This window comes from Scyliorhinus torazame, chromosome 11 (assembly GCF_047496885.1).
Source record: "Scyliorhinus torazame isolate Kashiwa2021f chromosome 11, sScyTor2.1, whole genome shotgun sequence".
Classification (NCBI taxonomy): Eukaryota; Metazoa; Chordata; class Chondrichthyes; order Carcharhiniformes; family Scyliorhinidae; genus Scyliorhinus; species Scyliorhinus torazame.
In genome coordinates, this window is record NC_092717.1 from 135134539 (window position 1) to 135161628 (window position 27090).

At 47.3% G+C, this 27090-nt stretch overlaps 1 protein-coding gene and 1 long non-coding RNA gene across 5 annotated transcripts in view; one reads left to right on the top strand and one right to left on the bottom strand.

Annotated features, from left to right (window-relative positions):
• The window catches only part of LOC140385541 (peroxidasin homolog), a 757374-nt gene that overhangs the window by 337137 nt on the left and 393147 nt on the right, over positions 1-27090 (top strand). For all 4 annotated transcript variants that reach the window (XM_072467791.1, XM_072467793.1, XM_072467792.1 and 1 more), the window contains exon 3: positions 18716-18787. In XM_072467791.1, the coding sequence (XP_072323892.1) occupies positions 18716-18787 (72 nt within the window). The remainder of the gene's footprint in view (positions 1-18715; positions 18788-27090) is intronic.
• Positions 4347-27090, bottom strand: part of LOC140385542 (uncharacterized) — a 48039-nt gene continuing 25295 nt past the window's right edge. Inside the window, exon 3 of the long non-coding RNA XR_011933399.1 lies at positions 4347-4843. This is a non-coding gene — a long non-coding RNA (uncharacterized lncRNA). The remainder of the gene's footprint in view (positions 4844-27090) is intronic.

Consider the following 27090-nt stretch of genomic DNA (forward strand, 5'->3'; position numbering starts at 1 on the left):
GAGGCTCAGCTTCTGTGCATCGGTGACGGTGGGCGAGGAGGAGGCGGCGAGGTAGGCCTCAAAGCAGCGGAGCCAGTGTGAAAAGATTCCTTTTGCTTCAGCTGCCTGTGGGTCGAGTTTAGGTCGATCAGGTTTGAGGGCGGCTTCCATTGCGATATCTTATCTTATTAAATTGATGCGACCATCAATTCACATGAGACGATTTGTAGAAGTGAACAGTGGTTTTAATAAGCTAGATCTGTGCCTGCCTGCGACTGCTCTGTACTGAGTGCCACCTACAAGCTGCAGACCTATATACCCCCCCCAAGGGGGCGGAGCCACAGACGGAGCCCACAAGGGCATCAACATAATACAATACAGCGGTGAATTGTCGCAGCAATACGTTAACCACACAAAACGTATTGAATTCTTGCATGAGTGCGCACCATTTGTAAAGGAGCAATGTTCCTTCAATGGGCATTTGACCCTCAATACTAGTACTCAGCTGAGTGTTATCTTTTATGGCTTGAGGAACTAATTAATAAGGGCCCCATTAAACAGCTCAAAATAACGGTCTTCACCTCCTCTCACACACCTTGCAACCCCTCTCATGTCATTTTTGTTCCCAAAGGTTATTTTTTCAACTGTATTATTACTCAGTAAAGGCAAAGGTAGCACTGTTAACATGTATGATTATGGCCAACACCTTCCAACCGCCTCCTGTCACCCACCAAGTTCCTCCCATCCTCTTCCACAGTCCCCGTCACTTAATTCCCATCCCTCCTGTTCCTATCCAGCTTTCCTTATTAGCTTTGACCCCAATTGTCCGCAAAGATATTTCTGTTCATAGAATCATAGAGTCAAGGAATTCCTGTAGTGCAGAAGGAGGTCATTCGGCCCTTGGGTCTGCACCGACCCTCCGAAAGAGCACCCCACCTAGTCCCACTCCCGCCCCATACCCCCATCTCACATCTTCCAAAGCTATGGGGCAATTTATTATGGCCAATCCACATAACCTACATATCTTTGCACCATGGGAGGAAACGGAGCATCCGGCGGAAACCCACACAGACGCGGGGCGAACGTGCAAACTCCTCAGTCACCCAAGGTTGGAATCGAACCCGGGTTCCTGGCATTGTGATCCATGCTAACCACTGTGCCACCATGCTGCCTCCTTCCGTGTTCTCCCCTGTTCTCTTCAAATCTCTTCAATGTTGATATCACCATGCCCTTTGTTGATCTGAACTTTCCCCTTATTAGGACCACCTGCACCCTTACTATCAGAGACCCCCCCATGAGACCATCGGATAGCCTATACCCCATGATTGTAAAATTACCAATTGTTTGGATCCAGAAGCTTCCCCTGTATGTTACTGTCCTTCCCAACATCATGACTCTAACCCCCAGGTCCAAATGACTAAGTTGACTGACCATGGTGTCAAGTCAACCTGGGTTAGTACACTGTCAATTCTAGCCTCACTTGACCCAGAGTCACAACACAGGTGAAATTTAACTTAATTTGAAATACCTGAGGTTCTTAGTCGAGACCAATAAACTACAGTCATCAGGTTTGTAACTTTAAAACACAAGTTTTCTTTTATTATGTACAGTATTATCATCAAACAGAACATGGAACTGATTATTTCCTACCCCTTTCCCAACCCCCCCTTTCTAACTACCTCCACTCTCTATACACACAGACAAACAACATAGAAGGGAAAGGTTGGTGGAAAGGTAAAGAAAATATTAATAAAATAACAGGGATAAAGATCTTTGATGCACTGGAATGACTTCCAGTTAATGTATTTCTGAAGTTCATGCTTTCATTTTGGTATTTCTTCCTTCTAGGCTTGAGATGTTTTTTTTCTGGCAAGGTTGCCTATTTTCTCTGCAGACTTGGCATCATTTCAAGTTCAGCAAAGATATGCCTGGAGTACACTGGTTTTAGACCAATAGAGCAGTTCTTTCACTTCAGTAAGCAAGAGAAAGGGAGAGAGAGCATTCCTTCTCCTTCCAAGGTCTAACACTTCTGCCCAGTTCTCTCAGACAGCATCACGCAGGAACCAATCACTGATCATTGTCAGAGAGAACACTGTCCCTGGCCAACCCACTGGTTGTCAGTTAACCAATCAAACTGACTTCCTCCAAAACTAGTTTCTAATATTCACCTGGTGCCGAGGAGTCTGGCCTCTTCTCTCAAAAAACAAAATCTGGAAACACAGTGTCCTGGCAAGCAAGCTGTTTCAACCAAGTATTCTGCTTAAACTAACATCCTGATTATGGGTCCACGGATCAAAAATATGAAAGGAAACGGGAACAAATTAAATAAATAGGAAGGACTCTTACAATGGCCTACAGACCTTTCTGTGTGTGACCAACACTGCACAGAGAGGTCTTCCCTCGCCCAAGACATGGACCAAGACATGTGTGTTATGCACAGCCTGGACTTAACAGTCTTTCAACCTTCCCCAGACAGTCTGTTGCCCTTCCTATGCACCTCCACTCCCCTCATCCTGCATCCATCCCTCACTTCCCCTCTGGTACTTCTCCACCCTCTCCTGCATCTCTCCCCTCCGCCACCAACCACCCCCAAGTCCTACATCCATCACTGCTAGTCCTCCCCTCCTCTTAGTTCTACATCTGCCTCATTCTTCCCCTCTGACCCTCCCCTCCCCCTGCCCTCCCGCACCGCCCCTCCACCTGCCCTCCCGCACCGCCCCCTCCCCTCCCCTCCTCCACCAATCTGGACTCAGTCTCACACATCCCCACTGGTCATGCCTCTCATGTGCTTGTGCTATATGGCACCCAATATTTTATTGGCAGTATAATAGGGAGGAGATAGCAACCTAACGTCCAAGTCATGGATGAAGTGAAGCTCACCAGGTGTGCACCAACGCTATACAATCGCAAAACTGAACATTCTAATTAGACACCAGTGGGGAAATGTAATTGGGCTCGATGGGCTGAATTGCTTACTGCTGCTCCTAATTGTTATGCTCTTAATTTGAAGGGGGAACATGATTCCAGGGAGTTGGCCTTTAAATGAGAATTAATGCGGTGCTAATGAATACAAATGCGGTTTGTGATGTTGCTCAGTGGGAAACTTGACCTACCTTGAAAGTTGGGAAAAATTCCAAATTAATTTTCTCCTGGCTGGAAATGTATTTATTTCATACTTGCCAAATGAGTGCCCCTGTCTGGCACAATTCTGCTCCAAAATAACTCACTGGTTAGATCTCAGCTGGAATACCATGGACACTTCTGGCCACCACACTTCCAGAGAGATGTAATTGTCTTAGAAAAGGCAGAAAGGAAAAATCTTTCTGGATGTCACAATGGATGAGCGACTTCAGTTAGAAGGCTATATTGCAAAAACATGCCCATTCTCTTTGGAACATTATAAGAAATGACCTAATAGAAGTTTTTAAGATGATGATGCTAATAGATTTTAAATCTATTCCATTTGGTGAATGGGTCAATAGTCAGAGGTCATAGATTTAAAACCATTGACAACAGATCTCGGCAGGACAGAGTAGAATTTATTTTACTCAGGAAGTCATTGGGATCTGAAATTGTTTGGCTGAAAAGGTGAAACGTAATCTGACTCCATAAATACTTTTGAAAGGGAGATGGACTTGAGGTCAAGGAGCTTACAGACCAAAGGCAACAAGTAGGGATATAGGATGAAGCATGGCTGCTCTTACAAAGAGACAGCGCAGACAAAATTGGCTGAATTTCTCTCGCGGATGTATTCCTTCTGTATTGTAAGTTTCTATGATTTTAACTGGAGCTCTATCAAACATTGAAGCCCATTACCATTTTTGAAGGTGATTGAGAACTCTACATTTATGCAGTTTTGTTACCAAGTGCCTACTCTATTCCAATAGCTGGTGCATTCCACATGTCTAAGTCACAGCGTTTAGATACATGATGACTTAGAAGCCTCTAAGTGACTTAAAAAATACTGATGGACTTTAATCAACTAAAACCATGTAGTTTAATAGTGCAACATATTGGTAAATGTTCCACAGCTGATCCAATGAGGATCATTACATAATTGTTTGATGGTTATGAAAATGAAAATCGCTTATTGTCACAAGTAGGCTTCAATGAAGTTACTGTGAAAAGCCCTTAGTCACCACATTCCGGCGCCTGTTCGGGAGGCTGGTACGGGAATTGAACCGTGCTGCTGGCCTGCCTTGGTCTGCTTTAAAAGCCAGCTATTCTCAGCTCACTAATACTTAATCATCAATAGAGTCATCTGGTTCAGTTATTGGATAACAGGACCGGCCACAGAAAGTTGATTTAATTTTGAAATTTCATCAGCAGGCATGTTATCTTGGAGATGTCTCAAACCCCAGAAACAGTTTATGTCCAACAGGCTCTTTACTCATTAACCATTAGACAATTGACAAGTAATGATTTTAGTTCTTGCTGGATGGACAGTCATTGCCAACATTCCTAATTTATGTATAGATACATGCATTCTCTCATATCCTGTTGCCAGATAATGTTTCCCTGCAGCAATCCCAAGTGCCAGACCTCCATTTGTCATATGCTGGAGATATCCAAGGTATCTTAAGTTGTGCCAGGCTCTTTGATGCTCTGTACTTCCAAGTCCAGTGCCACATTCCAGACTTCATCATCATCAACTACCTAATGGAGTGGTTTTGGAAAAGAACTGAACTTGCTGAGAGGCTGACTTGCCAAATTATGGATTGATAGGTGAATGTTGATGGAATCCTCCCTTGCTGCACATTTTCTTATGTCTTGTCTTTGAGATGGACCAAATGGCGAACTTCATCTGTAATTATCTTATGACCTTGGCAGTAATGATCTCACACCACACCAAGTTCTTTAGGAACTAAGGGAAAAAAACTGACATTTTTAAAAACATGGTAATAAATATTTCTTGAATGAAGGGATTGAAACTAATTACAGCCAATTGTTACTAATTTTAAGTACTTCATAAGTCAGCTGAAAATCTTTTGCTGTATTAAAAAAGACACATCGGCCAAGTTTGGCATTTTTTAAGTAGGACTGAACTTTAGTCTCTCACGAGTAGATTTTTGGTCAAATGTAACATGGTATTTGTCAACTGTGTCTCGAGCAATTACTCATAGATTACCAATCAGCTCTAAATTCTTGCAGGTGTTCATGAAGCAGTGCCAATGGCATATTTTCTTGCTACATGCAAATCCATACAAGGCAACTGAAGTAGATAACAGGTATGTTTTCCTTTGCTGAGGCATCCACATTGCATTGCCACGACTGGCTGAATTTCAATAGATGTATCATGGAAAAACCTTGTGCACTGCATCTGGAGTTCATTATGTATTGAGTAGAGGTAGTGTTGGTGAACTAGGAGACAACTATAGGTAGCATTGCAGTACAATTTGTAGAAGATTATAACAATCTCCAAAATGACCTGTTTGAGCTGCTTGCAGAAAAATACTTTTCACTGTACCTCGGTACACGTGACAATAAACAAATCCAATCCAATCTAATTAAAGTAAGAATACTGGGAAATCAGGACTTCACTTCAACATTAGTCCTAAATTACTTTTTACTAGCTTGAACTTATGTGCCCTTGGCTTCCCATCAGAATTTATTTCAGGTAATATTTTATATTTTCCTTTACCATTCCCATTAAACTCACATACTTCAGCAAAGTTACCTCGCTGAAGCTTGTCATTCAGGCTGATAAACTCAAGTTGTTCCTGTCCTGCCTCATACCAGAGATCAGCCTCATGGCTGCCCCCCACACCACTTAAACAGCAGCTGCACGGCCAGCCCCACTGAGCTTGCAGCCGTGGTGTCAAGACGACCGGCCCCAAGATTGGGGGATGCAGACCTTGAGAGGCTACTCGATGCGGTGGAGACCAGGAGGGATGCCCTGTTCCCCCGAGGGTCCCGGAGATTCAGCCATAAGGCAGCCAATGCTGTGTGGGATGAGATGGTGGTGGCTGTGAGCTCGGGGAGTGTGACCAAGAGGACAGGTCACCAGGTCAATGACTTAAACCGGGCAGCAGGGGTGAGTTGACACCAACATGCACCCCCCCCACCTCCGAGACCTTTCTTCCCCAACATGAGTATCCATCCCCCAACACTCTATGTGTCCCCCGACCCTCCCTTTAACTCCCCTCTCCCTTCAACCCCCCCCCCCCCCCCCCCCCACAAAGCTTCATTCACACCCTCTCCCACCACTGTGAACCACGCATGCGGCTACGATGTCCTCTCTGTGCCTCCGCAGGAGAAGCTATCCCACAATCGCCGGGAGAGGGCCCAGACTGGTAAAGGGGTGCCGGACTCAAGAATTCCCACCACCTTCGAGGAACGGATCGTGGAGGTGACTAGGGTGGCTGAGGACAGAGCGGTCAGCAATGTGGATGCCGCAGAGGTGAGGCTCCACCGGGCCCCACCCAGAGGATCTGTCACACGTGATTTGTTACTGCCATACTGACTTACCCATCCCTCCCACTGATCACACGTCCATTCTCCTGCAGGTCTTCCAGTCGAGGGAGCCGGCCCATCCAGCCCATCCAGGGTGGGCCCCTCCCCAGCCTCCCAGGAGAGCTCCAAGGATGCCACGATCGACGCCTCACAGCTGTCATCTCCACGCTCCATCAGCGCAGAGGCACGCATCTCGGTGGGAAACGTTAGTGGTGAGGCTTTTAGGGCACAATCTGGTGAGCAGCACACAGCTGCTGATGTACATCAGGTGGAGGCAGGAACCCCCAGACAAGACAGCAGTCGGAGGTCTGCTGAATCCCAGGTCCCAGCTGGGTCCCAGCCTGATGCTGAGCCTCTGGTACAAGGATACCTGGAGCTGATGGAGATGTTCGAGAGTGGCCTGGACATTCAGAGCGAGATGTCAGCGACACTCCAGCAGGTCCATAGCCGATTGGGGGAGTCCCACAGGCTACGAGCACAGGAGATGTCGCCAGCAATGCGTGGCACCGAGGTTATCACTGCTAGGGTGGAAACAGCAGGCGAGAGCCTGGTACACGACATCAGTGGAGGTGTCCAAGGCATGGCGCAGTCGGTGACAGCCATGTCTGAGAGCCTTGGCAGAATGTCTCCGTTGCAGGTGGGCATTGCCAAGGCACTGCAGAGGATGGCTCAATCACTGAGGAGCATCACCAAGGGCGTCCGCACCTTGGTGCAGATATCGGGGAGCCACCAGGGCTGACAGAGCCAGATGATGCGGGGGCAGCCGTGGCACAAACCAGCTGCCCCTCCATCACAAGGTGAGTCCCGGGGCCCTATGAGCACTGAGTTGGAGGAGAGGGTGCTCGGTGCGAAACCGGACCAGTCCCCTGGAGTGGGGATGTGGCCACCAGCTCCCTCGAGCTCCACCCCTCTGATGAGGCCGCCTCACTAAGTCAGCACACGGGACAGGACGGCAGGGCTGTGCTCCGCATGTGCCGTCGACAAATGCGCTGGGGTCCTCTGGCCCCAGAGCCCCCAGAGGATGTCCGCCAGGGGCATCGAAGGCCACGAGACGTGGAAAGCAGCTGGCTGCCTCCATTACAGATGTGCATCTTGGGGCCACATCTGTGTTGTTATCTGCTTTGCTTTACCTGGATGGCTTGGGTGCATAGTGTTGAACAAAGAACAACAAGCTTTGTTAACAAACAAAACCAATTTATGAACACTACCAAACAATATTCATACGTATCTCTAAAGTATAAGGTTACTATATTAAACTATGCTATCTCTAACTACAGAACTCTCAAATACACAACTGATGTCTCCTATGCCTAACCATCTTCTACCTCTTCTACTCTACTCCCTTGGACTCTCTCCAGCTCATTCTCCCAGAAGCCTAAGAGTCAGTGCCTTTTATAGTACTGTCCCTTAGCTCCATCTCGTGGCTAGTTTTAACATAAAATTAACTCTTCACATGCTGTACATTCGTATAATGTCACAACACCTAGATGTAGCAGTAGAGCCAGGAAGGTTCTGCACACTGAGGATCACTAAGGGCACCGGGGAAGGGAGGGAGAGGGTGGGGACCAGTAGGTAAGCGGTGAGGGGTTGGTGGGGAGAGTGGGTGGCACCATTGGCAGAATGGGGCATTGTTGGACACTTGTGGGGCAGCACGGTGTGCAATGGTAGCACTGCAGTCTCACGGCGCCGAGGTCCCAGGTTCGATCCCGGCTCTGGGTCACTGTCCGTGTGGAGTTTGCACATTCTCCCTGTGTTTGCGTGGGTTTTGCCCCCACAACCCAAAGATGTGCAAGGTAGATGGATTGAACACGCTAAATTGCCCCTTAATTGGAAAAAATGCATTGGGTACTCTAAATTTTAAAAAAATAAATAAATTGTTGGACACTTGTGACACATTAAAAACCCTTGACCACAAGCAGCATGATGCCTCTGTCACTTTCCTCCACAATGCGGCCCATCTTCAGAACCCTTGACCCATCTCTCCAGGCATCTCCCCTTCCCTGTAGCACTCAGCCAACCTCCAGCCGTGGATATGTCTCCGGAGCTGTGTCCCATCCCCTGGGTTTTCGGAGTTGGCTGCCGTGTGTGATGTTGTCTTCCACAGTGTCTATGCATCAAGGTACGATTGGGATGCTAGGCAATGACTCACGCATGCTATGTGGCCTGCTGCCTCACAGTAATCCACTTTGGTTGTCTGAAGTGCTCACTTAACCACAATTTTGAATTCCCTATTGGCAATAGCCTTTAGTCGCACGGGCAGAGGCCTCGACAGTCAGTGGGAGTTGTGGGTGGTTGGTGGGGCAGACAGGCAGGAGCTAGGATTGCCCCCAGAATGGGTATACATTAAACTAATGTGGCAGGGGAGTGGGAACCGATGCAGGAAGTCAGAGGGAAGTAAAGTTGGGACAGAAACAAAAATCAGTAAAGGGAAAAGTGAAAGGCAGAGAAAGCAAAGTCAAAAAACAAAAAGGGCCTCAGTACAGAGTACAGAGACTGTGGATGACTCAGTGAATGGGTCCAGTGAGGCTAGGAGAAATAAACCATAGGGAGAGTACACAAAACATGACCAGACAGATGGTCTGAGAAAGCAGGGCAGACAGCAAGGGAAGTCTAGATTAAACTGCAATTATTTCAATGCAAGAGGTCTGACGAGCAAGGCAGATGAACTCAGTTCATGGATGGGTACCAGGGACTGGGATATTATATCTATTACTGAAACATGGCTAAGGGAGGGGAAGGACTGGCAGCTCAATGCTCCATACAGGTGCTATAGGAAAGATAAAACAGGAGGTAAGAAAGGAGGGGGAGTTGGATTTTTGATGAGGGAGAATATCACAGCAGCACTGAGAGGGGATACAGCTGAGAGATCGCCCACTGAGTCTATATGGGTAGAACTGGAAATTAAGAAGGGAGAGATCACTTTAATAGGATTGCACTACAGGCTCCCAAATAGTCAGCGGGAAATTGAGGAGCAAATATGTAAGGAGATTACAGATAGCTGCAAGAAAAATAGGGTGGTAATAATTGGGGAGTTTAACTTTCCCAATATTGACTGGGACAGCCATTGCATTAGGGGCCTGGATGGAAATAAATTTGTTGAGTGTATTCAGGAGGAATTTCTAATTCGGTATGTGTATGGCCCGACTAGAGAGGGGGCAAAACTTGACCTCCTCTTAGGAATTAAGGAAGGGCATGTGACAGAAGTGTTAGTGAGGGATCATTTTTGGACTATTGACCATAATGCCATTTGTTTTAAGATAGCTGTGGAGAATGATAGGTCTGGCCCAAAAGTTAAATTTCTAAATTGTGGCAAGGCCAATTTTGATGATCTTAGACAGAACTTTCAAAAGTTGATTGGGGGAGTTTGTTGGGGGGCAAAGGGACAGCTGGTAAGTGGGAGGCTTTCAAAAGTGTGTTAACCAGGGTTCAGGGTTCGCACATGCTTTTTAAAGTGAGGGCCTAGAAGTAGGGAACCCTGGATGACTCGGGATATTGAAGACCTGGTCAAAAAGAAGAAGGAGAAGGGCAGCATGGTGGCGCAGTAGTAGCACTGCAGTCTCTCACGGCGCCAAGGTCTCAGGTTCGATCCTGGCTCTGGGTCACTGTCCGTGTGGAGTTTGCACATTCTCTCCGTGTGCAAGGTCTGAACACGCTAAATTGCCCCTTAATTGGAAAAAATGAATTGGGTACTCTAAATTTATTTTAAAAAAAGAAGAAGGAGGCATATGACATGCATAGGCAGCTGGGATCAAGTGGATCTCTTGAAGAGTATAGAGATTGTCGGAGTAGAGTTAAAAGAGAAATCAGGAGAGCAAAAAGGGGGCATGAGATTCCTTTTCAGATAAGGCAAAGGAGAATCCAAAGAGCTTCTACATGGTAGCACAGTGGTTAGCACAGTTTATTCACAGCTCCAGGTTCCCAGGTTCGATTCCCGGCTTGCGTCACTCTCTGTGCGGAGTCTGCACATTCTCCCTGTGTTTGCGTGGGTTTCCTCCGGGTACTCCGGTTTCCTCCCACAGTCCAAAGATGTGCGGGTTAGGTGGATTGGCCATGCTAAATTGCCCTTAGTGTCCAAAAAGGTTAAGTGGGGTTATTGGCTTACTGGGTTAGGGTGGAGGCGTGGGCTTGAGTAGGGTTCTCATTCAAGGGCCGGTGCAGACACGATGGGCCAAATGGCCTCCTTCTGCACTTTAAATACTATGATCTATGAAATGCATAAAGCCCAAAAAAGTAACTAGGGAGAGACTAGGGCCTCTTAAGGATCTACAAGGTCATCTATGTGTGGATCCACAAGAGATTGGTGAGATCCTAAATGAATATCTCTCATCGGTATTCACTGTTCAGAAAGGCATGGAGGGAAGGGAATTTTGGGAAATAAATAGTGAGATCTTGAGGAGTGTACATATTACAGAGAAGGAGGTGTTGAACGTCTTAAAGCGCATCAAGGTAGATAAATCCCCGGGACCTGATGAAATGTATCTCAGGACGTTGTGGGAACCTAGGGAGGAAATTGCCGGACCCCTAGCAGAGTTATATGAACCGTCGACAGTCACAGGTGGGGTGCCTGGAGACTGGAGTGTAGAAAATGTTGTGCCTTTGTTGAAGAAGGGCCAGAGGGAAAAGCCTGGGATCTACAGACCAGTGAGCCTGACATCTGTGGTGGGTAAGTTGTTAGAAGGTACTCTGAGAGCCAGGGTCTGACTTCTCTGCCGTCTGGATGCTCCATTTTGCTGGCAAACCAGCATGGGGAAACCCCATTGACCAGCCAGCGAAACGGAGAATCCCGATGGCGTCATGAACCAGAAATCTGGCGCAGCGAGACATAGAAACCAGCCCCAGATCTATAGACATTTAGAGAGGCAAGAATTGATTAAGGACAGTCAGCATGCCTTTGTGAGTGGAAAATTATGTCTCACAAATTTGATTGAGTTTTTTGAAGGCGTAAGCAAGAAGGTAGATGAGGGCAGTGCAATCGACGTTGTCCACATGGACTTTAGCAAGACCTTTGACAGGGTACTGCATGATAGGTTGTTGCGTAAGGTCAAATCTCATGGGATCCAGGGTGAGGTAGCCAATTGCATACAACATTGACTTGATGACAGAAGAAAAAGGGTGGTTGTAGAGGGTTGTTTTTCAAATTGGAGGCCTGTGACCAGTGGTGTACCTCAGGGATCAGTGCTGGGTCCACTGTTATTTGTTATTTCTTAATTTGGATCAGAATTTCAGAGGCATGGTTAGTTTGCAGTTGAGACCAAGATTGGTGGCATAGTAGACAGTGAAGAAGGTTCTCGCAGATTGCAAAGGAATCTTGATCAATTGGGCCAGTGGGCCGATGAATGGCAGATTAAGTTTAATTCAGATAAATGTGATGTGATGCATTTTGCGAGATTGAATTGGGGCAGGACCTACTCAGTTAATGGCAGGGTGCTGGGGACAGTTATAGAACAAAGGGATCTAGGAGTACAAGTTCATAGCTCCTTGAAAGTGGAGTTACAGGTGGACATAATGGTGAAGAAGGCAGTCGGCATGCTTGATTTCATTGGTCAGAACATTGAATGCAGGAGTTGGGACATCTTGTTGAAGTTGTACAAGACATTAGTAAGGCCACACCTGGAATACCGTGTACAGTTCTGGTCACCCTATTATAGAAAGGATATTATTAAACTAGAAAGAGTGCAGAGAAGATTTACTAGGACGCTAGTGGGACTCGGTGGTTTGAGTTATAAGGAGAGGCTGGATAGACTGAGACTTTATTCCATGGAGCATAGGAGGCTTAGGGGTGATCTTATAGAGGTTTATAAAATAATGAGGGGCATATATAAGGCATGAAATCAACATCTTTTCCCAAAGGTAAGGGGGTCCAAAACTAGAGGGCATAGGTTTTAAGGTGAGAGGGGAGAGATACAAAAGGGTCCAGAGGGGCAATTTTTTCACATAGACGTTGGTGAGTGTCTGGAACGAGCTGCCAGAGGCAGTAGTAGAGATGGGAACAATTTTGTCTTTTCAAAAGCATTTAGACAGTTGTGTGGGTGAGAGGGATATGGGCCAAACTCAGGCAAATGGGACCAACTTAGTGATAAAAACTGGGCAGCATGGACAAGATGGGCCGAAGGAACTTTTCATGCTCCAAACCTCTATGACTCTATGACACATGGTCCAGGGGTTGGCATTCTGGTGCATCATGCAGTTGACCCCCCCAGCACCTCCCCCCTCCTCCTCCTCCCCACCCTTTTCATGGCGGCTCACCCCTGCGGAGGGTGCCCCCCCAGCCGAGGGTCCCCCACCCCCCTGCGAGCGCTAGGGCGGCAAGGCCAGCGTCCCCGGTCTCTTTGCACGTGAGCAATGTTGGCTACTCCCCTCCTCAGCTCCCTGCAGAAGCCCTTCCGCCAGGTTCACGTTTTCAAAAGGAGTACCAATCAGCGCCAGCGTGACCACTTGCTGGTGAGGCTGATGAATGACAGGAGGCCGTTGGATATGGGGTTGCCTCATTACTTGTATGGAAATTGGGCTTTAGTGGTGATAATTGGTTTCTCGCCATGTTACAGCAGGATACCAATTTCGCCTACTGGAGCGGGCGGGTTGCATCGCAAACTGTTTGGCGCCTGGCACGGTTCTCGTTTTCAGCCTCTCCCGCTATTCATTGACCTTGTTTCCCTTGAGCGAGAGGGCAACTAGGCCTGAGAATTGCACCCTCTAAATTCAATCTCCTGTCTATGTTGATTTAAGCCAAGATGACAACATAATTGATCTCAGGATCCTGGGCTATCAAGGAAAAAGCTATCCTGTGGTTCTGAATTCTGATTACTAACCAGTGACATGAGCTAGTAAGTGCACAATGTTTTGGTGCTGGATAAAGTCATCAAGATATGCTGTTTTTCCTTTGAGATTGAATGCCAATATTCCCTGTCAAGTAGCACATGAAAACTAGCCACTTGATAGGATCCTGCTGTGTGACGAAGAGGTGGCATCGATAGATAAGCAAAGACAGGAGGAAAACATGCTGTCTTAGATGACCCAAGTAAAATTAATTCCTGAACATATTCTCCATAAGAACCCAGTCAAGGGTTTTGGTGCAGAACATAGACTTCTAGTTGCTAATCCATCATAAATTCTATCAATCATGTTAGGAAATGGATTGATATAACTGCCTTCTGCATTCCTGTATTCTGTACTTCAGCAGTGACATCTTTCATTGTTTTGTAACCTCGTAAAATACATGGTTAGAATATTTGAACTGATGGGAACATCAATATAAAAATCCGTTCAACATAAGGCTGTTGTCAACAAGGCTAACCAAGCACTAAGGTTATTTATCAAAACATTACTAATACCAATATTCCTAATATTATGCCGTTTTGGCCAACTTAGCAAAAAGCCATTGCTGCATCTGGGAGGATTCAGAGCTGAATTATGACATCCCAATATATTCTGACAAGATGTAGACCAGATGTGATACAACATTAGAAGCAAATACGCCTAGGATAATTATTGTTGGAATGCTATTGAGACCAAGTAAATGCCATCTGTTAATACAACAAGCCAAGACTGAATAATGGAGCTGTTCACTTAATTGCTTTAGTGGGGTCAGGGACATAAGAAGATAAAAATGTTCAGAATGTTTACATAGGATCATTTGCTTATTTTAGGAGATTGACTGAGCAATGCCTCAACGAAACAGTCTGTCTTTCTTCCTGCTCTAAACCATGGATGATTTGGCAAAACTGCCCCTTTAAATTTGAGGTGTTTTCAAGACAGTGCAAGGTACGCATGTGCTGTTGAAATAAACGGGTTTGATAGAATAGCACCCTTATCATTCCTTTTTTGTATAATAGTCTAATGGTCTATTTACCACACAAAATAGAATCTTTAACCTTGTGTAATATATTCAGTTTCTGTTACTGTTATTTTAGGATATGATCAATGACAAGATTGTAGAATTCCATTTATCTACTGTACTGTAAATACCATATAACCCTATTACAATCTACATGGACTGTACTAACAGCCTCTGCATTTACTGCACTGCAATTACATTGCAAATTCCATGTTACACTTTCCATATATTGCATTGCATATACAGTACATTTATATCTTCCACATTCTTCAATGCCCACAATGCTTTTTTCCATGCTCCATTTGCCAAGCACTTTACTCTCAATGCTCTGCATTCTCCATGTGTTACAATCTGTACAAACTGCACTATTAACACATTTACACTGCATCATTAAACATGCTGCAAACAAAGGTTGCCCATGTGTAACAAACTCATAAATATATTCATTTTAAACATGTTTACAGTTCACTATAAGTAGCAGAGGAGTCTTTCCTCCTTGACTGCTCAAACCTTCTAATTTTTATACATCTATAGTATTTTTTCCCTTTCATCTAGCAGTTTGACTTTTTACCTTTTCCCTTCCACTATCTTCTCACACAAACACATTGCCAAGTGGAAAATCGATTGAAAAATACAACAATTGTGCTTCCTACCTAAGTGAATTTCACTTGTCAGAAACACTTAGATCTGCAAAACCCATTTATTGTACATCTCGGCCTGGATTTCCGCTGCCAAGATGGCTAGCAGGAGTCAGGTATTCTAAACTTACTTAGCTCTGCTGGTCTGGGTCCCGCCCATTGTGGATAGGAACCAGATTGCAATGCCTCACGAGATCTTGTAGGTATAACGACCTTCGGGAATCCCGGGAGAGGCCTCTACTAGCCGAGTCCTGTCCCGATTCTGGCCCCATTAGCAAAGAATTCCAAAGTTTATTGCACTATTCTCCAAATGCTACAGTGAATGAATGCACGATCTGCTAATTTGCTAAACCTTATAAGCCATAAGGTCCTGGAATAAAAATAAACAGTTCTACTCCTAGTTGAGCAGACTTGATGGTCTCTGGCTAACTCATGTGAAATAAACTGAAAGTTCTTTCCTGGTTCTTGATATTAATTTGTATTTAATGCTTTTTTTATACTTTATAAAATAAGATTTTTATTTTTCTCTGAACTTCAGAATTGATCAGAATAGAAATGTGATTCCCTGGTCTAATTTTGTGTTATTTATCTGCTTAGAAATTGAGTTTGTGAAGGTTAACTTTTTGGTTCTCACCTCGGCAAGGTCAAATATAGGTTGATTTTACCCCGAGGGATATTGACATGACAATAATGCACATCACTATGCAGTTTGGCTGATTAAAGTTTGTGGAGCTTTAATTGGCTTTGTTGCTTATCAGTTTACCACAGTAATAAGAAACCAGCTCTAGGATCTAACTAGTCAAAGTCAAAGCTCTCAAGTCCTCTGTAGGTCAGTCTGTAAGAATGTAGGGCAGCCTTGTCACTTTTGTCAGAATATAACCCTGTGAAAAAAATCCTGTAAGAGAGGCATTAACGTTGTTTATCAGTTACATGGCAGCATTTAGAGTTGATAGTTTAACTCCGGAGTTAATCCCCTTTGCTGCCTGTTCTCTCTACTAGCAAATCATCCACAAATGTATTCATTTCAGGAACTTACAGTTTTACTCAATCTGCTTATTTCTGATAAGGTCTTATTGTTTGAAATGCCAGAGTTTGAAGATGCGTGCCTGCAGTGGCCTCAAAATTTATATCCCTTTTCAATGGAAATAATGAGAAAATGTTTTTTGCATCCATATAGCTGACTCTTAGAGATTAATATTGATTTCTAAGCATAATATTGATATATAGATAATTAGCATAAATTATTTACAAAATTGTGCTGTCCAGGTGCACTTTAAGAAATATAATTGAAGGTGTTTTCTATTAAACAAAGGATTAACTTTATATTACTAAGCATGCAGTGTATGGTCTCGATTTTCACTCTTGAGGCTGATGTGCAGAATTCTGAAATTCCTTGACTTCTCAAACCCGCTTAACCTGCCTTGGAAGAAGCTGCCCTGAATAACAGAATGTACGATCTGGGAGGTGGGGTGTGGGGCACAGATGCATGCTGTAATCAGTCTACCTTGCCCGGCAAAGTGTTTTGAGCTAGTCACAGGGACTGCAAAGCACTGAGGCAGCCTGTTTAAAATGCCCACCTCGGTACTCAGGGATTTTGTCCCAGTTTTATTTAATATTAGTTTTTCTCATCCTCATAACTTTCCACTTATTCCTCATTTCCCATCCATGTCAACTCATGTCAATCCATACCATCACCCATATCCCAATGGCCTCTCATGCACGCCATGCCAAATCATGATCCACATGCATTTCCATGACCTATTATAGCCCTAGTGCCAACTTAGTGACCACTCATGGCAACACACGATTCTCACTTATCTCCATGGCCTCTGTGCCAACTCATGCCAGCACAACTCCTAAACTCATCACTTTGGCCTCATAGTCTTTATGACAATTTATTGCCAGCACATGCTAATCCATGGCACCAACCACCATTTTCCTTTATATCCTCCATGCAACTCGCCTAATATCCATCATGAGTCGTCCCAAGTAGCTAAGCTGTGATGAAGTAAAATGAAATTCTATCTGTTACAGACTTCACTGTCTGAAAACACTTCCATTAATAAAAGTGTATTCAATACAGTTAAGATCCCTCAAGTACTTAATTCCTTATAAAACACAAATTTGTATTCATAACACCACATCAAGGACAGTAATAATAACCCCTTAATAACCCCTTGGTGCTTTCAATCAAAATATGAATTTCATAGAATCACTACAGTGCAGAAGGAAGCCATTTGGCCTAGTATGTTGGCACCGGCCCTCCGAAAGAGTATCCTACCTAAGCCTAATACCTGCCTCCTCCCCATAACCCCACTGTAGTGATCTCTGTATATGTTAATACATGATTAGTTAATGTGCAGTCAGTACAGACAGAATACTAACAGGACCTATATAAGGAGTTTCCTGCTCTTTCTGTAGGTTAGTATGTGTAGTGCAGCTAGAGTATTATTATTCCTCCCATATGTACCGAAAGACATGCTTGTTAGGTGAATTGGAAATTCTGAATTCTCCCTCTGTGTACCCAGACAGGTGCCGGAATGTGGCAACTAGGGGCTTTTCACAGGAACTTCATTGCAGTGTTAATGTAAGCATACTTGTGACAATAAAGATTATTGTAACAGGACCTATATAAGGAGTTTGCCACTCTTTCTGTAGGTTAGTGTGTATGTCGTGCAGCTAGAGTAAAGATGTGACAGATCAGAGTGTATTATCATAATTGTTAGTTTAATCTAATCTTAGTTAATTATATTCCTAGTCAAAGTATTAAAGCAAAAGAACTCGCATGTATATTATTTTATTACTCAATAAATAATTTGTTATCAACTGGAAGACTTCGAATGTTTATCATCAAGTTAAATACAATTCGGCAAGACAAATTAATAATATTACTTTTTTATAAATTTTGAGTACCCAATTATTATTTTTTTCCAATTAGGGGGCAATTTAGCGTGGCCAATCCACCTAACCTGCACATCTTTGGGTTGTGGGGGTGAAACCCACGCAGACACGGGGAGAATGTGCAAACTCCACACGGACAGTGACCCAGGGCCAGGATTCGAACCCGGGTCCTCAGCGCTGTAGTCCCAGTGGTAACCACTGCTCCGCTGTGCTGCTCTATGAATAATATTTATATTACATTTCTGTAATATAGCTTTGGACACTTTGGGGTAATTTAACACTACCAATCCACCTAACCTGCACGCATTTGGACTGTGGGAGGAAATCGGAGTACCTGAAGGAAACCCATGCAGACATGGAGAGAATGTGCAAATGCCACACGGACAGTCACCTGAGGTTCGGAATCGAACCCGGGTCCCTGGTACTGTGAGGAAGCAGTGCTAACCACTGTGCCACCGTGTCCCCCACTGTGATAAAGACAGGTTGAGGAAGTAATCAACAGTAATAATTCTATAATGATATTACCATAAACTTATTTCAATAAACATCTATTGAAATTGAAATCACTGATAATTTTTCAATTCAGAGATACAGCAGGCTGATTTTTTTTCTTCAACTCCAGGACAGTTCAGTACAAAGATAACTTAACTTAATCACGGAGTTAATTCTTAAGGTATAATTTTGGAGTTCACACCAGCAATTTTAAAACACACAGTACCAGGGAACAAGGCACTCGCTGCTGGCACAGATTCAGAAAATGAACGCTTGACTCTACTGATTTACTGAACAAGTGGAAGATTTCTTGCATATCCTATCATTAATATGAACCTGTTATGTATGCATGAAATGTCTCATTGGTTGCCATGGAATATGCTGTAAAAATTTAAATCATTATTTTTTATACATACAGGTTACTGAACAATAACCAAATCAAGAGAATACCAAGGAAAGCATTTGAGGACTTGGACAACCTGAAATACCTGTAAGTATGAGAATGTGTGTGCTAATGTTGTTATACATTGTAACTTCAATCTGGTTCAGTGCTCCATATTTTGGTCATTGTGTTCATTTTGATTATCAATCAGCAGAGCACCAAAGCTGGTTGCCCAATTCTGCTGGCAGATGGTCTGGCCTATGTTGAGGACTAGTCCTCATTATCACACTGTCAGTGAGCGGCTGCAGCCACCACATGGACACCATTTCCCAGGATGCCAGACTTATGCACTGCCAGGGGATCCAGGGACTGAACTGGCTGCCAGAAAGATGGGTCCTACAGGGACGCAATTATGCATGGGGAGAAACCCAGAGTAAAGGTGCCCCACATTATCCTTGTGAAACCTGGAAGATCACGTTTGCTCCCTCTGGGTGGATAGAAATATATTTAATAGTCCCCTTTTTGGGCCTCTTCCCCATCCTGTTTGAGAGAACAAAGAACAAAGAAAGGTACAGCACAGGAACAGGCCCTTCGGCCCTTCAAGCCTATGCCGAACATGCTGCCTGTCTAAACTAAAATCTTCTACACTTCCGGGGTCCATATCGCTCTATTCCTATCCTATTCATGTATTTGTCAAGATGCCCCTTAAACATCACTATCGTCCCTGCTTCCACCACCTCCTCCGGCAGTGAGTTCCAGGCACCCACTACTCTCTGTGTAAAAAAACTTGCCTCGTACATGTCCTCTGAACATTGCCCCTCGCACCTGAAACCTATGCCCCCTAGTAATTGACCCCTCTACCCTGGGAAAAAGTCTCTGACTATCCACCCTGTCTATGCCCCTCATAATTTTGTAGACCTCTATCAGGTCGCCCCTCAACCTCCATCGTTCCAGTGAGAACAAACCAAGTTTATTCAACCTCTCCTCATGGCTAAACAAACCGAGTTTATTCAACCTCTCCTCAGAGCTAAGAGAGAGAGTGACTCTTACGCTGCACATTGATTTTTTAAAAATTCTTTCACAGGACTGTACATTGCTGGCTAGGATAACATTTATTGCCCAAACTTAATTGCCCTTGAGAAGGGTGACTCAAATTGTAACAGGTTCCAATGTGCGTTATGCACCAAAGTATAAATGAAACAAGATAGAAGGCACAGAGGCATAGAAAACTAATTTCACTGGGCACGATTCTTCATCGGCTGACGCTGGAATCGGGAAACCCGACAGGACGGAGAATCGGTTTTGATGCCAAAATCATGGCTGGCGTCAGATTCATGTCAAATCGCAATTCTCCGGTGCCTCAACAGCAGCATCAATGCATTCCAGAATGCATGTATAGTAAACACCATTGGCACATCACTAACGGGCCCGACCTGGTATTCTCTGGGGTCTCCTTGATGCTCTGCCTCCACTGGGGTGAATTCCCGATGGCGAGGTTCACTTGTGCTTTTAGAAATTGTGAAACGGGCGCCGTGGCTGCTGAGGGAGAGAGAGGGGGTACAGAGAGTGTCCAACATCCCCATAGTTTTCTGACAGTCGTGCCCCTAGCTGGGGGGCTTCTGCCAGGGCCGGGGGGAGTACTGGGGAGTGGCCAGGAGGTGGGCTGTGGGGTCTGGGTAGATGGGCATGGATCACCATTGCCGTGGCCTGCAAGGCAGCCATGCAGCTGCACACGCCGCTGACTGCCCACTGTATACGTAGGGCCACAGGCCATGTGGGTGTCCTGCCAGGGCACCCTCCTAGGTGTCCCCTGGCCCCAGATGACCCATCAATGGGGTAGGCGCGCTCCAGCGCAACCAGTGCCATTTTGTTGGCTGGGATGAGTGTGTGTGGAAGTGTAATGTAATGTGTGTATGTGGCTGCAGCCTGTCAGCCTCCTGAATGCCAATCACGGACCTGACGAATCCTGCACTGTTTCTCATTGGAATCGATTGTGTTCCATGTGGCCCCGGTGTTATTCCCTCCATGGTCGCTGAATTGGTCCAGGTGCGGCGCCAGCTTTGCTGTCGTGGAAGTCCACGAATCCTACCCCGGTGTCAACACTTAGTCTCAGGAACGAAGAATTCAGCCTCAGGAACGGAGAATTCAGCCCATAGTATTTTGAACAATTGACAATGGTTTGAAGCCATTAGGCTTTTGATTAAGTTGTTATGGACAAAGAAATGGGCAAGTTGGAAAAAAAGAGGTTGTGGACTGGGGAGAGCCGATTTTAGGAAAATAAGGCAGGATCTGGTCAAGGTAGACTGGAAAGAGTAAATTGTGGGGAAACTACAGAAGAGCAGTGGGGGGCATTCAAAAAGGAAATGGGGAGTGTACGGGCCCAGCATTTACCCTCTCGGGTAATAGGAAGGGGTAACAAGCCCAGAGAACCATGGATGACCAGAAACATTCAGGATACGATGAGAAGGAAAAGAGAGGTTGAAGGGTCTCTTCGGCCCTGTATTATTCTGTGATTCTGTGATTGCAGTTTTTTTAATGAAATTCAAATTTCACCAGCTGCCATGGTGCTGCAGTCCCCAGATCAATATCGAGGTCTTTGGATTACTAGTCCAGCGACAATCCCTCCACGCCTTCATCTCCACTCTGCTTTTTTTCTGTCTGTGGCCAGGTTTCTGACTCCTTTCCCAGGTAACTAATGTGCTCCATCCGGTTGATTTGCTGTGACCAGGGAGATAATTATCTCAAACCAGTTCACTTTTATTTATTCATAAATAAACTGCTTCAGAGCCAGAATCTCTGGCTACAAGTCCCACTTCAAACTTGATGGTCAAGGAAGGTATGCTTATTATGTAGCCAAATAGGTGGTCTTGGAAAGTCTAACAACATATGTCAATAAAAGGCAATAAGAGCGGGAGAAATCCCTAGTCAGCCATGTGCTAAAAGTGCTATGTGAGGGAAGTTCTATGTGATGGAAAGAAACTGGGGCCTCTTACACTCACTATTCACAACTCCAGGCTACAACATGCCTTTAAAAGTGTATGGTGACACAGCAACTCCGACTCCTTGGAGGGAGGCGGTCAGCTGAGTTGGATGGAGGCTGATGTTTTTGCTTTTTAAAAAAATGTATTATTTAAAACAAATTTGTGTGGTGGTATGTATTAGGGGTAATACGGTACACCACGTGTCGACAGGCTATTGGTGGAGGGATGCCAGGTCCTGATAGGATCTGCCACCTACTGGACTCCACCCAGAAATGCCGGTATAAGAACCCAGTTTTTCCCTCCATTTCCTTCAGCAGTTGCATTCTGTAACCACGCTGCTGGGGATAAGTTCTACTTAATAAAGCCTTCAATCGACATTACCTCAACCTGCCTCGCGTCATATTGACGGTGCTGCAATTTATTAAGCAGAATTTAAATTGAAGAAAACAACGTGGGAACATGGAGCTCCGAATCACCCCAGAGTGCCTGCGCATCGCACCCCAAGCAGCTAACTCGGCCTCTATCTTCAAACACTGGATGGCATGCTTTGAGGGCTACCTCCGAACGGCCCCCGGCACACCGACTGACGAACAAAAGATGCAGGTCCTCTATTCCAGGGTGAGTCCTGACGTCTACTCCCTTATCGAGGCCGAGGACGGTTTCACCGGTGCCATCGCCGCGCTGAAGGATATCTACATCCGGCCCGCCAACCAGGTTTTTGCTCGCTACCAGCTCGCCACACGACGGCAATTTCCGGGGGAATCGCTGGACGAGTTTTATAACGCCCTGCAGATCCTGGGTCGAAACTGCAACTGCCCGGCGGTAACAGCGAGTTTGGCAGGTTTGGCCTCTTCACAGATCCGCCAGAGGCTTCTGGAGAAAGATTCTCTGGGACTTACAGAAGCTCGGGCCCTGGCGGCATCCCTCGATGTGGCCTTGCGTAACGCCCGTGCCTACTGCCCGACCGCACTACAGCCCCTTGGGCTCCGTGGACCCCTGCTGCGGTCGACTCTCCGACACCCCCCCCCACCCCCACAAACCTGCGCGGCCAAAACACCAGACCAACCGGGGGGGCCCCGCTGCTATTTTTGCGGCCAGCCGAAACACCCTCGGCAGCGATGCCCGGCCTGCGCGGCTACCTGCAAAAGCTGCGGGAAGAAAGGCCACTACGCGACGGTGTGCAAATCCCGCGGGGTCGCCGCTATCTCCGGGGAAGAAACGGGACCACAGACCCAGCCCCTCCAGCGATCCACGTGCGACCAACGGACGCCGCCATTTTGGACCCCGGACGCCACGAGGGAGACATGGGCACTGCCATTTTGTCCACCTCCGACCTCGCTCGATCCGTGGACGCCGCCATCTTGGCTGAAGGACCCCGACACAGACGGCCACATACTGCCTGATTACGATGCTCAACTTCAACAACCACGTCTGGCTTCGACGACCCTCGACCAGTCGCGACCCTGGATGCTCCAGACTGCAACCACTACAGTCCTAGTGAATGGCTACGAGACGCCGTGTCTTATCGACTCTGGGAGCACGGAGAGCTTCATTCATCCGGACACGGTAAGGCGCTGTTCCCTCATAATTCGGCCAAGCACCCAGAAAATTTTCCTGGCGGCGGGATCCCACTCCGTTCAGATCACGGGGTTCTGCATCGCTAACCTAACGGTGCAGGGGAGGGAGTTCCGAAATTACCGGCTGTATGTCCTCCCCCATCTCTGTGCGCCCACACTCCTAGGGTTGGACTTCCAATGCAACCTCCAGAGTTTAACATTTAAATTTGGCGGCCCTATACCCCCACTGACTGTCTGCGGCCTCGCGACCCTCAAGGTTGAACCGCCTTCCTTTTTTGCGAACCTCACACCGGATTGCAAACCCGTCGCCACAAGGAGCAGACGGTACAGCGCCCAGGACCGAGCATTTATCCGGTCCGAAGTCCAGAGGCTGCTGAAGGAAGGCATCATCCAGGCTAGCAACAGTCCCTGGAGAGCCCAGGTGGTAGTTGTTAAGACTGGGGAGAAACAGAGGATGGTCATCGACTATAGTCAGACCATCAACAGGTACACTCAGCTAGATGCGTATCCTCTCCCCCGCATATCCGACATGGTCAATCGGATTGCACAGTACAAGGTCTTTTCCACCGTGGACCTCAAGTCCGCCTACCACCAGCTCCCCATCCGTCCCCGTGACCGCAACTATACTGCCTTCGAAGCAGACGGGCGGTTATACCACTTTTTAAGGGTTCCATTCGGCATCACGAACGGAGTCTCGGTCTTCCAACGAGAGATGGACCGAATGGTTGACCAGCACGGTTTACGGGCCACGTTCTCGTATCTCAACAACGTCACCATCTGCGGCCACGACCAGCAGAACCACGACGCCAACCTCCAAAAATTCCTCCAGACCGCTCACGCCCTGAACCTCACTTACAACAAAGAAAAATGCGTGTTCTGCACCGATCGTCTAGCCAATGGAGTAATGGAGTGATAGGCCCCGACCCTGAATGCATGCGCCCCCTCATGGAGTTCCCTCTCCCCCACTGTGCCAAAGCCCTGAAGCGTTGCCTGGGCTTCTTTTCTTATTACGCCCAGTGGGTCCCCCAGTACGCAGACCAGGCCCGTGCACTAATCCAGTCCACTACTTTTCCCCTGACGACAGAGGCATGCCAGGCCTTTAGCCGCATCAAAGCGGATATCGCAAAGGCCACGATGCGCGCCATCGACGAGTCCCTCCCCTTCCAGGTCGAGAGCGACGCATCGGATGTAGCTCTGGCGGCCACCCTCAACCAAGCAGGCAGACCCGTGGCCTTCTTCTCCCGAACCCTCCACGCTTCAGAAATCCGCCACTCCTCAGTGGAAAAGGAGGCACAAGCAATAGTGGAAGCTGTGCGACACTGGAGGCATTACCTGGCCGGTAGGAGATTCACTCTCCTCACTGACCAACGGTCGGTTGCCTTCATGTTCGATAGTGCACAGCGGGGCAAGATCAAGAACAAGATCTTGCGGTGGAGGATCGAACTCTCCACCTTCAATTATGAGATCTTGTATCGTCCCGGAAAACTGAACGAGCCATCCGATGCCCTATCTCGCGGCACATGTGCCAATGTACAAGTGGACCGTCTACAAGCCCTCCACGAGGACCTCTGCCACCCGGGGGTCACTCGTTTCCACCACTTCTTTAAGGCCCGCAACCTCCCTTACTCCGTCGAGGACGTCCGAACAGTCACCAGAAACTGCCAGATCTGCGCTGAGTGCAAACCGCACTTTTTCAGGCCAGATAGAGCGCACCTGGTTAAGGCCTCTCGGCCCTTTGAACGCCTCAGTTTGGATTTCAAAGGCCCCCTCCCCTCCACCGATCGCAACGCGTACTTCCTGAACGTCGTTGACGAATACTCCCGTTTCCCTTTCGCCATCCCCTGCCCCGACATGACAGCGTCCACGGTCATTAAAGCCCTCGGTACCATTTTTACACTGTTCGGTTTCCTCGACTATATCCATTGCGACAGGGGGTCCTCCTTTATGAGTGACGAACTGCGTCAATTCCTGCTCAGTAGGGGCATAGCCTCGAGCAGGATGACCAGTTACAACCCCCGGGGGGACGAGCAGGTAGAAAGGGAGAATGGAACGGTCTGGAAGGCCGTCCTGCTGGCCCTCCGGTCTAGGAGCCTCCCAATTCCCCGCTGGCAGGAAGTCCTCCCGGATGCCCTTCACTCTATCCGGTCCCTGCTGTGCACCACCATGAATCAAACACCTCACAAGCGCCTCCTCCTCTTTCCTAGGAAGTCCTCCTCTGGAACGCCACTTCCGACCTGGCTAGCAGCTCCGGGACCCATTCTGCTCCGGAAACATGTGCAGGCGCGCAAGTCCGATCCGTTGGTGGAACGGGTGCATCTCCTTCACGCCAACCCGCAATACGCCTATGTGGAGTACCCCGATGGGCGACAGGACACGGTCTCCCTGCGAGATCTGGCACCCGCCAGAGCTACCCACACCCCCCCAACGCCAATCAGCACCTCCTCACTCCCGCCGGTTCATCCCACAGCCACCCCCTTCCCGGGGGGTTTGGTTCTCCTCCCAGACCCGCCCAGGAGTAAGGACTCAGGGGACAGCGCTACGCTCCCAGAGTCGACGGGACTCGAGCCAGCACCATCACCACCACGCCCGAGACGATCGGAAAGGACGACCAGGACGCCCATCCGACTCATCGAATCACTTTAACTCTCAACGTTTTCAGTTATTGTGTCTTGTTATAGTTATGGCATCATGCCGACCCTGTTTGGCCCGTTGGCCCAGTTGAAACGATAATTTTGTGTTTTGTTCAAAGTTACGGCACAGTACCGACTCTGTAAACCCCTACCACCATGCGAACCACCATCCCGCCGGGTTTTTTTTCAACAAGGGGTGAATGTGGTGGTATGTATTAGGAGTAATACGGTACACCATGTGTCGACAGGCTCTTGGTGGAGGAATGCCAGGTCCTGATAGGATCTGCCACCTACTGGACTCCACCCAGAAATGCCGGTATAAGAACCCAGTTTTTCCCTCCATTTCCCTCAGCAGTTGCATTCTGTAACCACGCTGCTGGGGATAAAGTTCTACTTAATAAAGCCTTCAATTGACATTACCTCAACCTGCCTCGCGTCATATTGACGGTGCTACAATTTGTAACATTTCCAGAGAGAAAACAGGCCCTATGCAAAGAGCCTTAACATAGTGAAAACAAACAGTGGGAAAGAATAAACATGTTAATAAAGCACTTCCCGTGGCAGCTCTGTTTGCCCTGCCCCAAGTGTTCAACTAAACTAACATGGCTCTAACCCCGCCCCCCCCTCCCCCCCTCCCTCAGGTGCCACTACTGTCGGTTTCCTGCGCTGTTCCCTGAGAATCTGCAAGCGACCTTCTCCCCCGAGCGAACCCCCCTTGCCCACTTAAGTCTCCTCTGCTCTCCTTCCAGCTGCCCCCCCCAACCTCCCCTAACCCCCCCCCCCAACCCCCCCCCCCCCCCCCCCGCCCCGAGGCCTGACCTGCCAGGCCAGCCCTGCGCTTGGCCCTAGCCCGCCCCTCCTCCTACTCTCCCTGGGGCCCCCTGACCTTGGCGCCTGTCTGTCTCCCACCCGAGCGCTCGGGCCCTCCCCCCACACACCAAGGACCCAATACCCTGATTGTATCTCACCGTGCCCTTTCAAGTCCCTTAACCAGCTCCTAGCCCATCCCCCTCTCCAAGGCCCCGATCTCCCGCAAAAGGTACCAAGCGCAGGGCCCCCTTTGCAGGGCCCCTCTCTACCCCCCCCCTCCCCTTGATGCTATCCCCCCAAAATACCCTACACAATGCGCCCTCCAGCCTCTGCTCCCTGTCCCGGCTGAAAACAATCTTGGATAGAACATTACAGTACAGGATAATTTAACAAACCACCGCCACACAAAATCT